Source organism: Jaculus jaculus, chromosome 10 (genome assembly GCF_020740685.1).
Source record: "Jaculus jaculus isolate mJacJac1 chromosome 10, mJacJac1.mat.Y.cur, whole genome shotgun sequence".
NCBI classification, from domain to species: domain Eukaryota; kingdom Metazoa; phylum Chordata; class Mammalia; order Rodentia; family Dipodidae; genus Jaculus; species Jaculus jaculus.
This window is the reverse complement of record NC_059111.1, coordinates 40,833,913-40,851,099: the sequence shown is the minus strand read 5'-3', so window position 1 is coordinate 40,851,099 and position 17,187 is coordinate 40,833,913. Positions and strand designations below refer to the sequence as shown.

At 41.6% G+C, this 17,187-nt stretch overlaps 1 protein-coding gene and 1 pseudogene across 6 annotated transcripts in view; both read right to left on the bottom strand.

Annotated features, from left to right (window-relative positions):
• The window catches only part of Slc17a5 (solute carrier family 17 member 5), a 68,543-nt gene that overhangs the window by 3,150 nt on the left and 48,206 nt on the right, over window positions 1-17,187 (bottom strand). For 4 of the 6 annotated variants that reach the window (XM_045160622.1, XM_045160619.1, XM_004660490.2 and 1 more), the window contains one exon: window positions 7,139-7,229. The exons of the other annotated variants lie outside the window; for them this stretch is intronic. In XM_045160622.1, coding sequence (XP_045016557.1) covers window positions 7,139-7,229 — 91 coding nt within the window. The remainder of the gene's footprint in view (window positions 1-7,138; window positions 7,230-17,187) is intronic. 6 annotated transcript variants of the gene reach the window in all.
• On the bottom strand, window positions 13,228-15,111 carry LOC123464058 (annotated as a pseudogene).

The following is a 17,187-nucleotide window of genomic DNA, read 5'->3' as shown; positions in this document are numbered from 1 at the left end:
TTTTTTTTAATTTATTTATTTGACAGTGACACAGAGAGAAAATGGGCATGCCAGGGCCTTGAGCCACTGCAAACAAACTCCAGACACGTGCGCCCCCTTGTGCATCTGGCTAACTTGGGTCCTGGGGAATCGAGCCTCGAATTGGGGTCCTTAGGCTTCATAGGCAAGCGCTTAATTGCTAAGCCATCTTTCCAGCCCACTCTGAGAGTCCTGAGAGCCAAACCTAGCACCTTAAGCTCCAACCATGAAGATATATAACATCTGATTGACATATCTAATAATACTGCAGCTAACTAGAAAATCCAAGCATTAAATTAATCAAAGATGCAAAAAATATACATTATAACAAAAGAAACACCAAAAACCAAGACAATATAAACCCACCAAAAAGTATTAATGCATTAGGAATGACCTCCAATGAGAATGAGTTAGAGGAAATGCCTGAGAAAGACTTCAAAAGAATGATTATAAATATGCTCAAAAAAGCCGGGCGTGGTGGCACACGCCTTTAATCTCAGCACTCGGGAGGCAGAGGTAGGAGGATCACCAGGAGTTTGAGGGTACCCTAAGACTCCATAGTGAATTCCAGGTCAGCCTGAGCTAGAGTGAAACCCTACCTCGAAAAACCAAAATAAATAAATAAATAAATAAATAAAGAAGCTCAAAGAAGTCAAAGACATTTCGAAATCCAAGGAATCAAAGAAGACACAGGAAACCAATTTGATGAAATAAAGAGGTCAATACTAGACATAAATAAGGAAATAGAAATAATAAAGAAAAACCAGTCAGAATTACTAGCAATGAAGAACACAGTCAATGAAATAAAAAACTCTGGAGAAAATCTCACCAGTAGAATGGATGAAAGAGAGGAAAGAATATCTAAACTAGAAGACCAGGTGGCAGATCTAATTCAGTTCAAGAAAGAGAAAGACAAACTAATAGGAAAGCATGAATGGCAAGTTCAAGATATTTGGGACAGTATTGAAAGATCAAACATAAGAATTCAGGGTATATAAAAAGGAGAAGAATTTCACTCCAAAGGCATAGTAGGCATTTTCAATAAAGTCATCGAAGAAAATTTCCCCCAAACTGGGAAAGAGATACCAATGCAGATACAGGAATTCTTTAGGACACCAACCAGATAAAACCTGGAAAGAACCTCTCCTTGCCATATTATAATTAAACTACCAAACATACAAACCAAAGAAAAAATATTGAAAACACTTAGGCAGAAAAATCAAGTGACATACAAAGGCAAGCCCATGAGAATCACAGATTACTCAACACAAACTTTAAAAGCCAGAAGGGCTTGGAGTGATGTACTCCAAGTTCTGCAAGGTAACAACTGTCCACCAAGGTTACTTTTTCCTGCAAAGCTATCCATCCAAATAGATGGAGAAATAAGGACATTCCACAACAAAATTAGGCTAAAGGAATATTTCAAGACAATATCAGCTGTACAGAAAATACTTGAAAGGATCCTCCATGCTAAAGAAAAGCCCACATATAAGGAACCTGGAAAAACAAACCATACTCAAATACTAGTTAATACAGGAGAGCAAAGGTAAAACTGGAACAATTACAAAAAAAATGGCAAAAATAAATACACACCTTTCAATAATATCTCTTAATATCAATGGCCTCAACGCCCCAACCAAAAGACAGGTTTGCAGACTGGGTTAAATGGCAGGATCCTTCAATTTGTTGTCTCCAAGAAACTCACCTTTCTACAAAGGATGGACACTATCTTAGGGTGAAATGGTGTTTCCAGAAAATGGGCCTAGACAACAAGCAGAAGTTGCTATCCTAATATCTGACAAGGTAGACTTCATTCCAACATTAGTTAGGAAAGATAAGGAAGGTCACTTTATATTGATTAAAGGCACACTCTAACAGGAAGACATTACAATCCTAAGCATATATGCACCTAACATGGGGGCTCCCAACTTCATCAAACAAATGCTATTAGAACTAAGGTCACAGATAATACCAAACGCAGTTGTAGTGGGTGACTTCAACACCCCTCTCTCATCAATTGACAGGTCATCCTGGCAAAAAATAGAGGCATCTAGATTAAATGAGGTTATATAAGAAACGGACCTAACAGATATATACAGGACATTTCACCCAAATGCTGCAGAATACACATTCTTTTCAGCAGCACATGGAACATTTTCGAAAATAGGCCATATATTAGGACACAAAGCAAATCTTGGAAGAAATATAGCAAAACTGAAATAATTGTTTGCATTTGATCTGACCACAATGGAATCAAACTACAAATCAATAGCAAGAAAAGCTATACAACATACACAAAAATCATGGAAACTAAACAATACACTACTAAATGATGAATGGGTCAGTGAAGAAATTGAGAAGGAAATAAAAAAATTCATAGCCAGCTGGGTGTGGTGGCGCATGCCTTTAATGCCAGCACTTGGGAGGCAGAGGTAGGAGGATCACCATGTGTTCGAGGCCACCCTGAGACTACATAGTTAATTCCAGGTCATCCTGAGCTAGAGTGAGACCCTACCTCGAAAACACAAAACAAAACAAAACAAACTAAATAAATAAAATTCATAGAGTCAAATGATAATGAGAACAGAATAGAGGACCCAGATGTAAGTCTGTAGCTACCTGGTATTTGACAAAAATGCCATGAATTCACAGGGAATAGGCTCCAGCAGCTCAGGTTCTTTTCCATTAGTCCTCACCAAGTGTGCTGCTCTGGGTGGAGCAGACTGCAGCTTCAGCTGCACCCAGGTTCCCTTCTCTTTAGCTTCCTTCTTTTGATCATTTCCTTCACCTATTTCAGGAAGCTGTCTCAGCTCTTAGAGTGCTTAATGTGCTCAATACACACATTAATTCTCTTGGGAAGAATCTTGCCCTTGACTTGCTTGTTTACAACAATGCCAACACCATGTTGAGTGACACTGCAGACTCTTCTAGTCTTCCCATGGTGACATTTATGAGGAATTCTTTTTTGGACAGTATCCATTCCCTTGATGTCTGTAATATCACCTATCACCCTTCTTGTAGATTCCCATATACATGGCCAGTGGAACAACTCCATGTTTTCTAAAATGCCTAGAGAACATGTACCCATGTACCAGATGCTTCTCCGCTTTCCCTTTGTGTCTGTCACTTTGGCAAATTACTGGGAGATGGTGGTTCCAGCTGAAAGGCTGAAATGGCCTTTTAAAGAAACAGCTACAGCTGGGCATGATGCTGCATGTCTTTAATCCCAGCACTCGGGAGGCAGAGGTAGGAAGATCACCATGAGTTTGAGGCCACCCTGAGAATAGAGTGAATTTCAGGTCAGCCTGTGCTAGAGTGAGACCCTATCTCGAAAAACCAAAACAACAAAAAAACCCCAAAACTAAACCAAACCACCACCACCACCACCACCACCAACAACAACAAAAAAACCAGCTACAGTGCCAACTAGGTGGCAATAGCTTAAGGGCTGGGAGAGTGTCCTCCAGCAGGCTGTATATGCTCTGAATCAGTGTCCTATATATGGCACTGTTTATCCCATAGCCCAGATTCACTGGTCCAGGAATCAAGGGGTGGAAATGGGAATGGTCCTGCTTACCATCACACCAAGTAACCCATTAGCCAAATTTTTGCTTTCTGTTCCCACAATCTTATGCTATGCTGGCCTAGAGGTCTTGGTGCCAGAGGGGGTTGTGTTTTTGTTAGGAAACACAAAGGACACTCCATTGAACTGGAAGCTAAGACTTCCCCCTGGCCACTTTGGGCTCCTGATGCCCTCTGGTCAACAGGCTAAGAAAGGAGTTACAGTGTTAGTAGGGATGATCCAGACTACCAGAGGGAAACTGGACTGCTCCTTCACAATGGAGATAGGGAAGAGTATGTCTGGAGTAGAGGAGAACCTTTAGGGCGTCTTTTGGTGTTACCATGCTCTGTTATCAAAGTCAGTGGAAAACTGCAACAACCCAATCAAGGTAGTGTAATAAATGGCCCAGATCCTTCAGGAATGAAGGTATGGGTCACCCTTCTAGGTAAAGAACCAAGACATGCTGAGGTGCTTGCTGAAGATAGAGGAAATATAGAATGGGTAGTAAAGAAGGTAGTTACATGAGCCGGGCATGATGGCACATGCTTTTAATCCCAGCACTCGGGATGCAGAAGTAGGAGGATCACTGTGAGTTTGAGGCCACCGAGACTACCTGAATTTGCAACATGGTCTTGTGTTTCGGAAATGGCCATGGGCAGTGTGAAGCAGGTTTGCTGGATGCCTGCAATGGAGACCTGATGGGGCCATGAGGAGGGACCATGGGTTGCAGTGGAGACTCAGTGGAGATGCCGGGACAAAATGGTTACTAAGGAGAGCTGCTGGACCCGGATGAAGTTTTACAGGACTGTGAGTAGCCTAGCTGGAGAATTGGAACTCCAGAGACTTGTTGCTGGTTAGAATCACTGGATTTGGAGACTTGTCATTAGCTAGAGTTGTTGGACTTGGAGCTCCAGATGTTTGGATGTTTACTTTGGTTGTTTTAAATCTTGTATTGGTTGAATATTTCTTTGCTATACCCAATACCATCTTTGCAGTATAAATTTTTTTTTTTTCCAAGGGAAACTCTCACTCTAGCCTAGGCTGACCTGGAATTCACTATGTAATCTCAGGGTGACCTTGAACTCATGGAGATCCTCCTACCTCTGCCTCCTGAGGGCTGGGGTTAAAGGTATGTGCCACCACACCTGGCTCTCAGTGAAAATGTTTATTTATTATTATTATTTTTTTGTATCATGGTTCAGTTAAAAGAGCTTGGACTATGGGAATGTTTGAACATCATTAGTATTAATAAGAACTATGGGGACTTTTAAAGCTGGAATGAATGCATTGCATTTTACATCATGGATGGTTATCAGTTTAAGGAGGTTAGGAGTGGAATGTGGTGGTTCGATTCAGGTGTCCCCCATAAACTTAGGTGTTCTGAATGCTAGGTTCCCAGCTGATGGAAATACGGGAATTAATGCCTCCTGAAGGCAGTGTATTGTTGGGGGTGGGCTTATAGGTATTAGAGCCAGTTTCCGCTTACCAGTGTTTAGCACACTCTCTTGCTGCTGTTGTCCACCCAATGACGAGGAGGTGATGTCCACTGCTCATGCCACTGTTTTCCCCTGCTGTCATGAAGCTTCTCCTCAAGTGTGTAAGCCAAAACCCCCTTTTCCCATAGGCTGCTCTTGGTTGAGTGTTTCCTGCCAGCAATGGGAACCTGACTACAACAGCAAGGGTTCTGAACTTACCGTCTATTGTTTAACCAAGTGCAGAATGTAAGCAATCCTATGGAAGGCTTTGCTTACTGCTTGTTTTTGTGCTAGGGATGAACCCAGGGCTTCATACCTGCTAGGCAAGCTCTATTGCTGACCTATATCCCCTGCCCAATAAAGCAGTGGCTTTGAACAAAAGATGTTCCTAATGTGTTCCATAACTCCTCCCTGTCTTTTTTTTAAACCTAAGAACACGTTTTCTTTTTCATTTTTATTTATTTATTTGAGAGTGACAGAGAGAGAAAGAGGCAGACAAAGAGAGAAAGAGAGAGAGAATGGGTGTGCTAGGGCCTCCAGCCACTGCAAACGAACTCCAGATGCGTGTGCCCCCTTGTGCATCTGGCTAATGTGGGACCTGGGGAATGGAGCCTCGAACTGGGGTCCTTAGGCTTTACAGGCAAGCGCTTAACTGCTAAGCCATCTCTCCAGCCCATCCTACCTGTCTTTATAGAACTGCTAAGAGTAAGTGCCCTTTATATATTTGTTTGAGATAAAGGTGTGCGCCACCATGCCTAGCTTCTCTCTCCCTCTCTTTTTTGTTGTTGTTGTTGTTGAGACACAGGTTCACATATCTCAGGCTAGACTTGAACTTGCTTTGTAGCTTAACTCTGGGTCCTCCTTCCTGCCTTCATTTCCCAAGTGCTGGGATTATAGGTGCACACTCCTATGACCTTCTTCTTCTTCTTTTTTTTTTTTCTAGAGGTAGGGTCTCACTCTAGTTCAGGCTGACCTGAAACTCACTATGGAGTCCCAGGATAGCCTTGAACTCACAGCAATCCTCCTACCTCTGCCTCCCAAGTGCTGGGATTAAAGGCGTGCGCAACCACGCCTGGCTTCCTATGACCTTCTTAAATTGGCGTTTGTCATTTAGTGGCCCTTCAAATATCATCTATCAAGTTTCCTCAAGTTTTTTGGTTCTCTAACCTTTCTGGATTATTCCAAGTGTTTCATTAATTCTTATGATCTCTTGATAGTTTACTCACCTTGATGGACCCACTTTCTGGATTATTCTTAAATATTTTTATTTATTTGAGAGAAAGAGGCAGAGAGAAACAGAATGGGCACACTAGGGCCTCTAGCCACTGCAAACGAACTCCAGATGCATGTGCCCCCTTGTGCATCTGGCTTATGTGGGCCCTGGGGAATCGAACTGGGGTCCTTAGGCTTTGCAGGCAAATGTCTTAACTGCTAAGCCATTTCCCCAGCTACTTTCTGGATTAGTCTATATTGACTTTTTTTGTTTGTTTGTTTTTGAGGTAAGGTCTCACTCCAGCCCAGGCTGACTTGGATCTTTCTGTAGTCTCAGGCTGGCCTTGAAACAATCCTCCAATCTCTGCCTTCTGAGTGCTGGTGTTAAAGGTGTGTGCCACCATGCCTAGCTTATAATGACAATTTTTGTCCAAATCAAACATGCAAATTATTTGATAAAATAACACAACTTTTAATTACTTGAGCTACAAGATCATCATTTAATTTAATTCTACTACTCTTCCTAATCCTCAAGCAATATCTATGAAAATAGTATTCCTTCCCACCTATTAAAGCATGTGTTATTTTAATCTTTTTTTTTTTTGGTTTTCTGAGGTAGGGTCTCGCTCTAGCTCAAGCTGACCTGGAATTCACTATGTAGTCTCAAGGTGGCCTTGAACTCATGGCAGTCCTACCTCTGCCTCCCAAGTTCTGGGATTAAAGGCATGTGCCACCACATGCAGCCCTTTAATTTTTTGCTGTAAAGAATTTTCTAAGAGTAAATATTCAGCATTATACCATTAATATTCATTGTTGACACCTATGTGTAGCTCCCAAACCTTTCCAGTATATAAGCAAAATTTCTACTTACATCAGGAGTCAGACTTTTAGCAATGATGGGCCCAACCATGCCTGGAACAGTAGCAAATGTATTTGTGATGCCCAGGAGAATACTGGCATACCTGGGAAAAGAGTTTCATGGAGGTTGTGTTATACTCTTACCCCATTTCCTTCACAGATACTTCTAGTCCCAGGTGTGTTCTTGAGAAATTTTATGTCTCAAAGAAATTATTTACTGAACTAACATTTTATATTCAGGGAAGAAAAACCTTCTATTCAGTACTTGTGCTAAGGGCCACCACAGGGCCTGTGCAAGGAAAACAAGCCTTAAGGGCAGAGTGGTCCCAGGACTGGTCCAACCTAAAGCTGTGTGGCAGCCTGGGGCAGCTTTGGGCAGATCAGTAGCATAGCCTTCTGTAAAACTGCCTACATTGTGCTAAAGACAAGATACATGAACGCCACACAGAGGGACAGGCCACAGGGATGATTCTTTTTATATCATTAATTTTTTTTTTTTTTTTGGCAGAGAGAGAGAATGAATGGGTGCACTAGGGCCTCCAGCCACTGCAAATGAACTCCTAGACACATGCGCCACCTTGTGCATCTGGCTTTACGTGGGTACTGGGGAAACAAACCTGTGTCCTTAGGCTTCACAGAGAGGGACCTTAACCACTGAGCCATCTCTCCATCCCATTATATGATTCTAATATATGTCTCACTGAAATGTAGTGTGGCTACCTCAAAATATATATATATATATATATATATATATATATATATATATACATACACATACATACATACATATGTGTATATGTGTGTGCATGCGTGCTTATATATATTTGAATGCTGAATACATATATATATTTATATATATATTTGAATACATATACATATACATACATACATACATATATATATCTGAATGCTGGGATTAAAGGTGTAAGCCATCATGCCCAGTTTAAAAAAAGATATGTTGGGGTTTTTTAAGTGGTTTAAAAATGTACAAACAGCCAGCACTCGGAAGGCAGAGGTAGGAAGATTGCCGTGAGTTTGAGGCCACCCTGAAACTCCATAGTGAATTCCAGGTCAGCCTGGGTTAGAGTGAGACCCTACCTTGAAAAACCAAAAAAAAAAAAAAAAAAAAGTACAAACAGGGCTGGGGATATGGCTTAGTGGTTAAGCACTTGCCTGTGAAGCCTAAGGACCCCGGTTTGAGGCTGGATTCCCCAGGACCCACGTTAGCCAGATGCACAAGGGGGCACACGTGTCTGGAGTTCGTTTGCAGTGGCTGGAAGCCTTGGCACACCCATTCTCTCTCTCCCTCTTTCTCTGTCACTCTCAAATAAATGAATAGTAAACAAGAAAATTAAAAAATAAATTAAAAAATAAAAATGTACAAACACTGTCAAAAATTTGCAATGCCTCTTCCAGAGGCTACACTACCTCTTCTGAGTTTGTTAAATGGGTTAAAAAATGCACAAACATTGCCAAAAAATATTTTTGGGCTGGAGAGATGGCTTAGTGGTTAAGTTGCTTACCAGCAAAGCCAAAAGACTCAGGTGTGATTCCCCAGTTGCCCATGTAAACCAGCTGCATAGTGGTACATGTGTCTGGAGTTCATTTGTAGTGGCTAGATGCCCTGGTGCACCCATTCTCTCTGTCTCTCTCAACTAACTAAATAATAATAATAAATAAAGGCCTACTGTTTTCTATAAGGAAGTCATATTATAGGCCATAAACATTCCTGTTAGTCCATTATGAATAATAAGAGACCCTGAGCAATGTTTTTATTAACCTCTTTGGGCTTACAAATATATCTATGTAACATGTGTCTCTTCCCCTCCAGGTTTACTAAAAGCTTCTGTGATGTGGTTCATGTGCATTTGTAGCTGGGCTGTGTGGTAGTGCATACCTACACTCCTAACACTCAGGAGGTGGAAGCAGGAAGGTAGCAAAGTTCAGAGCCGCCTGATCAACATCTAGACTATCTGAGTGAATGACAATGTTTATACGCGCACATTTAGTTTTGTGATGAAGTGCTAGACACATGCTTTCACTTTGTAAAAGTTCAGCAATTTAGATACTGATGGAATATGTCTTTTTTGCCTATGTTCACTATACTGAGAAAGTTTTATTTTTTTTTTCTTGAGATAGGGTTTCATGCAGCCCAGGCTCACTCACAATGAATTCATATAGCTGAGGATGACCTGGAATCTCTGATCTTTCTGCTTAGACCTTCTGAGTGCTAGGATTAGAGATGGGTGGCACCATACTGGGTCACTATATATATATATATATATATATATATATATATATATTTTTTTTTATTTAAGGTATGGTCCACTCTAGCCCAAGTTGGCCTAGAATTCACTATGTAGTCTTAGGCTGGCCTTGAATTTACTAGTGATCCTTATACCTCTGCCTCTTGAGTGCTGGGATTAAAGATGTGTGCCACCAAACCTGGCTTAAGAATACATACACACATACATATATACTTTTTTTTTTTTTTTGAGGTAAGGTCTTATTCTAGCACAGTCTGACCTGAAATTTACTATGTAGACTCAGGGTGGCCTCGAACTCATGACAATCCTCCTACTTCCTTCTGCCTCTTGAGTACTAGGATTAAAGGTGTGTACTACCACAGCTGGCTTAAAATATTTTTAAATTAAAAAAAAGGGGCTGGAGGGATGGCTTAGCGGTTAAGGCATTTGCCTGCAAAGCCAAAGGACCCAGGTTCAATTCCCCAGGGCCTATGTAAGGCACACCAAAGCTTGTAGCCACTGCAAATGAACTTCAGATGCATGTACCATTTTGTACATGTGACTTTACATGGGTGCTGGGGAATTGAATCTGGGCTATCAGACTTTGCAATCAAGAGCCTTTAACCACTGAGCCATCTCCCAGGCTTGATAAATATTCTTTTTTTATTTTTCCTCAAATTTATTTATTTGCAAATAGAGACACAGAGAAAGAGACAAAGACAGAGTGTATGGATATGCCAGGGCCTTAGCCACTGCAAAGGAACTCCAGATTCATGCAACACTTTGTGCATTGGGTTTTACAAGGGTACTGGGGAATCAAGCCCAGGGCCATTAGCCTTTGCAGACAAATGCCTTAACTGCTGAGCCATCTTTCCAGCCCTCTACAAACATTCCTAAAGGCACTTCCATATAGATGAATAGCCTTGCATGCTGAACAAAGTACAGTTTAAATAGTCATGATTCTGTCAGTCTACTCTTCCTATGAAGAAGCCTATAAGAAATCATTTACTTTAAGACTGCAACAGCTGGCCATGATGGTGTGTACACTTGTAATTCTAGCACTTGGAAGGTGAGGCAGAAGGATTAGGATTTCAAGGTTATCCTCAGTTACACAGCAAAGTCATGGGTCAGTCTGAGCAACATGAGGTTCTATTTCAAGTCCCTTATTCCCCTCAAAATACGATCACAATAGTCTGGTTTGTAGTGGCCTGGGTTCCTTTTAGACAACCTTATTTCCTAGACCTGCGCAATGACACCTTCAGCTATACCCAGAATGTAGTAAGAGCCCCATGGTCCACTAGCTCAAAAGATTGCCATATTTCTGATCAGGAGTTTTATATGAATAGAATCATATAACATTTTGAATTATATACTAAGATTATTGAGTGTCATTACAGATTGTATGAACCCATTCTTTACTTTAAATTGTTTCTCTCTCTTGTTTTCTAACTGAAGAAAGCTGCCGGGCATGGTGGCACACGCCTTTAATCCCAGCACTCAGGAGGCAGAGGTAGGAGAATCGCTGTGAGTTCAAGGCCACCCTGAGACTACAGAGTTAATTCCAGGTCAGCCTGGACCAGAGTGAGACCCTACCTCGAAAAAACCATAAAAAAAAAAAAAAGCAGATGTTGTCTTTTAGATACTTTTAAAAATTCTGGATTTTATGCCAGGTGTGGTGGTGCATGCCTTTAATCCCAGCACTTGGGAGGCAGAAGTAGGAGGATTGCTGTGAGTTTGAGGCCACCCTGAGACTACATAGTAAATTCTAGGTCAGTCAGGGCTAGGAAAAAAAAATTCTGGATGTTAGGGACTGTATCTGAATTATCATTTAACATAGTCCCATGTACTCTGTATTTCCAACACACTAGTAGGATCTGTAGTCTGGGCCCTAGAGAGCTCAGTGGAATTAGATGTCCTTTTTTTTTTTTTTTTTTTTTTAAATTTAATTTATTAGTTTTCTTTTCAGTAAATACAGGCAGTTTGGTACCATTATTTAGGCTCATCTGTGATCTACCCCCTCCCATTAGACCCTCCTTATTATTGAAAATGGGTCGTGCATTGTGGAGTTAGCCCCCAGTTATTAGTATGATAAATGTCTCTTTTTAATTTTTATTTTTTATTTATTTGAGAGTGACAGACACAGAAAGACAGATAGAGGGAGAGAGAGAGAATGGGCGCGCCAGGGCTTCCAGCCTCTGCAAACGAACTCCAGACGCGTGCGCCCCTTTGTGCATCTGGCTAACGTGGGACCTGGGGAACCGAGCCTCCAACTGGGGTCCTTAGGCTTCACAGGCGAGCACTTAACCACTAAGCCATCTCTCCAGCCCTAGATTTCCTATTTTATTCACATATTTTAGCAAGAAAATGTAAAGGTGGTACCATAGAGTAGGACGTGGTGCACACTTTTTTTTTGGGTTTTCAAGGTAGGGTCTCACGCTAACCCAGGCTGACCCGAAACTCACTATGTAGTCTCAGGGTGGTGCTGAACTCAGAGTTATAATATCTCTACCTCCTTAGCATTGGGATTAAAGGTGTGCGCCACCACGTGTGGCTAGGGAGTGTATCTTAAATTAACCAAGCTTGGCAAGACTTCCTAGCAGTCTCTCTTTAAACCATTAGCACTTTGGCAGAAGAGGCGCCAGCTGCAGTACTGCCAGATATTAAGTGCAGAGGAATGCTGTGAAATTCTCAGTCAGCACCAAGAAGCTCATTCAAATATTTACACTATGCTTGGCCAACAAGAGCCATGAAGGACTGATGGACCGCTGTGTAAAAGAAAGAGTGCCAGTACAGTACTCAGTCAGGACTCTGCTCTGTGTTACTGGACTGCTAGACTCTGGTGGACCTGACAACTGGAAAGCTGTTCCCTTAATAAAATTACAATAAAATTACAGAATAGTTTAGATTTCATTATTATGGTAAGCACCTATAATCTCAGCACTAAGGAGACTGAGGCAGGGGGATTGTTGTAAATTTGAGGCTAGAAAGACCTGGTCAAAACAAAAACAAACAAACAAAAAAACAGGACTGGAGAGACGGCTTAGATGTTAAGGTGCTTGCCTGCAAAGCTTAGTGACCCAGGCTCAATACCCATGTAAAGCCAGATGCACAAAGTCGTGCATGCATCGGGAGTCCATTTGCAGTGGCTGGAGGCCCTGGCACGCCCATTATCTCTTCTCTCTCTGCTTGCAAATAAATAAATGAAAATTTAAAAAAACCCAAAATTTATGATTTCAATTTATGAAAGAAAGGGCTTGGAGATAATAGGATTATTTACTATATTGTAAAGTTTCTTATCAGGTATGGTCATAAACATTTTACATATATTATCTCACTCAATATTAAATCAATTCAGGCTGGTGAGATGGCTTAGCAGTTAAGGCGCTTGCTTGCGAAGCCTAAAGATCTAGGTTCAACTCCCCAGATCCCATAAAAGCCTGATGCACAAGGTGATACATGTGTCTGGAGTTTGTTTGCAGTGACTAGGGGCCCTGGCATGCCTGTTCACTGCTCCCCTCTTACTCTCTTACTCACTCTCTATTCTTATAATGAAAATAAATAAAAATGAAATAAAAATATTAAAAAAGTCAAGTCTATAAGGTGAGGATTATTGCTTTCATTTTATGGGTGAAGACACAAAATGTTACCCTATTTATTGTTATAATTATTATCATCATTAGTTTTGTTTTTTTTGACAATAAGATAATTTTATTTTGCTGTCCAGTTATTTTCTTAAAAAAATTTAATACTTGACAAAATAAAACAAATTTTTAGTACCCTAGAAACCTTCTGACATGTACAATGACTGATTACTACCATGTACAACTTCAAAAACAAATGTTTCCAGCGCCAAGTCATGGTGAACATCCCAACCACAGTCAAGGTGCAGGAAATTTCCTGGGTGGCCAATGTTTTCCTTGGCTTGAAAAAAATCATACAGTTAAAAAATATAAATAAGACCTTCAATGAATTGAGAATCATAAAAATGCTATCTGAAGTTCAGTCCTGTGGCCTTGGGAGTTTGCAGTCGTTTCTCAGACAGCAGCAAGCACAGTGAAACCCTGTGAATATTCTAACTTCAGTTTTCCAGGAGAGGTCCTGTCAGTTCACAGTTGATCTATCAAAAATAAAAGCTATTCCCTATTGTGGGAGAATGTGGTCTATGGTTCATAGCCCATTTTTGACCAGCTCATGGACTCCATTCTCATCAATGATTAAAGGTGCATGGAATTCTTTACCAGCCACATAACTTTCTATTCCTTCTCCAGCATAAGAGATGAGGGGAGAGATTTCACACTGGATTGGTACATCATTGGCATCCTTCAAGCGGGGAATTGCTGGGAGGCGAGAGCCATTTTCATCTATGAAGTGGCCCCCGTATTGAGGACCCAGCAGTGATGAAGGGACAGCAGAGCATGCCTGGCAGTAGTAGGGTTGTCCTTCCCGTTCTGACTGTCTGCATTCTTGAGCGGGGAGAACTCATCTTCCCGTAACACTTCATACACCACGAACTTCTTTGCAAACTGGAAGATGTCAAAGACAAATTTTTCCATCTTTATTCCATTTGGTTTATCTGGCTTAATTAACTGTCCCTGCGAATCCACATACGGAATCTTCTTTTGAGCTACATGGTGTTGTAACTGAGGTTCAAAAACATTGACAACATCTCTCAGAAATGGTACGGTGAAGAAATGATTGGCAATGTTTCCAGCATTGAACAGCAGACGTCCATCTGAGCTTCGTTTTTGAGCTGTTGCCAGAGAAATCTCACTATATTCTACCACGTGGTATACTCCGTCCACTCAGCAAACCACTCCAACTGGTTCTGTGGGGTTCGTTTTCTCTACCACCTTTGCCCCACAGTCTGTTCCTTTCTGAATGCAAAATCCAATGAACCGTGGGTCTGCCACTTTCACCAGAATGTTGTCCACACAGTAGACATGAATGCTCCAAATGCCTCTTTGCTCCATGTCTTCCACAATGTTCTGGGCTGCAAGAGCCCGATAGAGGCCACCATTGCCATCTGGAGCCATAGAGACTTTGTTTTTCTCCTCCAAAATAATTTTCCCATCAAAATTCATTGCAGGTAGCATTCCCTGCTGAAAAAAGATGACATTTTCTTTTTTTAAACCAAAATACTTGTGCTTGATGAAGAACTCCTTTGTAGACTCCATTGTTCTACCACTGGTCATTATATACCATGGAATGACACATTTGTTGCCATAACGTTTCTCATCTAACTGCTGTAGCTTCAGGATGCATTCTGCTTGAATCTGAAAAAGTGTCTTATGGGATGGCAAACCAACATCATACATCCCTTTGGGATATGCAACTCCAAGTCTTGTCCCTTGTCCACCAGCTAGAAGAAGAACTGCTACTTTGTTCTGGGAAATCTGGAAAAGTCCTTCACTTTCCCAGGCCTGGAGCTGATCTTGATCCCTAGTGGCACTGCCCAACACCTCCTGAGAGACAGGCTCCATTCGTGCATCCACCTTCTCCTGGCGAGAGGACTGGTTAAACCCTTCAATGGCCTTTTGGAAGAAGTAGTTCAGCTCTTCAAAGTCAACAGCTTGGAGCTCTCCATAAAGATCTGCCTGCTGGGCTTCTTCCAGCTCATTCCAGAACTGCAGCACATGCTCTTGTCCAGCTTTGGACAACCTCAGTTTGAGGTCACTGACATTCATAGTGTCCTGGTAGCCAAGCTTTGTGCAAGCGCAAGTGTAACGGCTGGGAACCACTCGATCCGCAGCTCTGCCGGGCTCCGGCTCCCTGGGCTCCGCCAGTCATCGGCGTTCCGCGTTCCGCGCCCGCACGGAATATATACCCTCATGGGGGGGGGGCAGGGCGAGGGGCGGGCCGCGAGCTGGGGGCCGAGGGAGCGCGCGCCCCGGCCACCCCGCCCCTCGTGCCGCCCTGACAGTTTTGTTTTTTTGAGGTAGGGTCTCACTGTAGCTCAGGCTGACCTGGAATTCACTATGTAGTCTCAGGGTGGCCTCAAACTCATGGTGATCCTCCTATCTATGCCTCCTTAAAGTGCTGGGATTATAGGTATGTGCCACCACACCTGGCCAAACACAACTTTTCTTTGTATCATGTCATGCTACATATATAGTACAAACACAACTGTTTGCTGAGTGAGTGAGAAGACAGGACTAGTCTAGTGCCTCACCTGAGGCCTTCACAGGCAGCCTCTATCAGGATTCTGCATTTCTCACCAGCTCTCAGATGATGCTGGTTTCACTAGTCCATGGGCCACGCTGAAGGGATGAAATTCCTCAAAATCCTTCCTTCGTATAACTCCCCCCCTTTTTTTTTCTTTTTGAGGCAGGATCTTACTCTAACCTAGGTTGACCTGGAACTCATGGTATAACCCAAGCTGGCCTCAAACTCCTAGTGATCCTCCTACCTCAGCCTGCCAAGTACTGGGATTAAAGCTGTGCACCACCACACCCAGTTCCTACTCTTACTTCTAACTTTCTATGGCTCTATGAACTACATAATTAAGTACTTACTTTAACTGAAATATTTTCCAGATTTCTTCCTTTGATTCCATTGGAAGGATAAATGTATTTCAGTTCGTGTGTGTGTGTGTGTGTGTGTGTGTGTGTGTGTGTATGTGTTGGAAACTAGAGATTCAACCCAGGTCTTTCCATATACTAGGCAAGTGCTCCACCACTGAGCTATAGCCCCAGCTCTTCATTCTTTAATTACTTTCTTTTTTTAAAAAAAAAAAACAACATTTCATTCATTCATTCGTTTAAGTGAGGGAGGGAAAAAGAGTCAGATATATAGAGAGAATGGGTGCATTAGGTCCTTCAGTCACTGTAAATGAACTCCAGATGCATGCACCACCTTGTGCATCTGGCTTATGTGGGTATAGGGAAATCAAACCCAGGTCCTTAGGCCCAAGTGCCTTAGACGCTAAGCCATTCCTCCAGCCCCTCTTCAGTTTTCTAACACTTAATCTGTTTTGTAAATTTGAAATACATACCCTCAGTCACTATGAAGTTGTTAGACAAGCAGACCTCTCCCTGCCATCTTCCTTCAGACAGCTGCCTATGCCTTACTACTTCAACTGAAAGTTCTTTATTTATTTCACTTAATGTTTGATTATCTGTTCTTTCAAATTATCAGTAAATTCAAGAAAGTTTACTTGACATTAATTTGCTTTACAAGTAACCTTTCAGTCTTAAATTCTCTCTCTCTCTTTTTTTTTTGGGGGGGGGGGCTTGAGGTAGGGTCTCACTCTAGCTAAGGCTGACCTGGAATTTACTATGTACTCTCAGAGTGGCCTTGAACCCACCTCTGCCTCCCAAATGCTGGGATTAAGGGTGTGCGCCACCATGCCTGGCTTCCTAAATTCTTGTAGTAAGTACTTTACCAGTATGATTTTTGGTAAATGATGGACTGAATAATAGATCGTTTATTAAATCATAAAACAAATATATTTATAGCTTTGAAAGTATAAATTAATTTTACTATATGAAAAAAATATAACTGCAGATAATTAGTTAAATGAGGTCCCACTGTTTCTGTGAAACAGGTAACTAGTAGTCAGTAATATTGTTCTTATAATTTTATTTTTTTAATTTATTATTATTATTTATTAGTTTTGTTTTTCAAGGTAGAGTCTCGCTCCAGCTCAGGCTGACCTGGAAATCACTATGTAATCTCAATTTGACCTCACACAACAATCTTCCTACCTCTGCCTCTTGAGTGCTGGGATTATAGGAGTTGTTAATTAAAATATAGTAGAGGATTTAAAGTACTTCATACAAAGCCGGGTGTGGTGGCACACACCTTTAATCCCAGCACC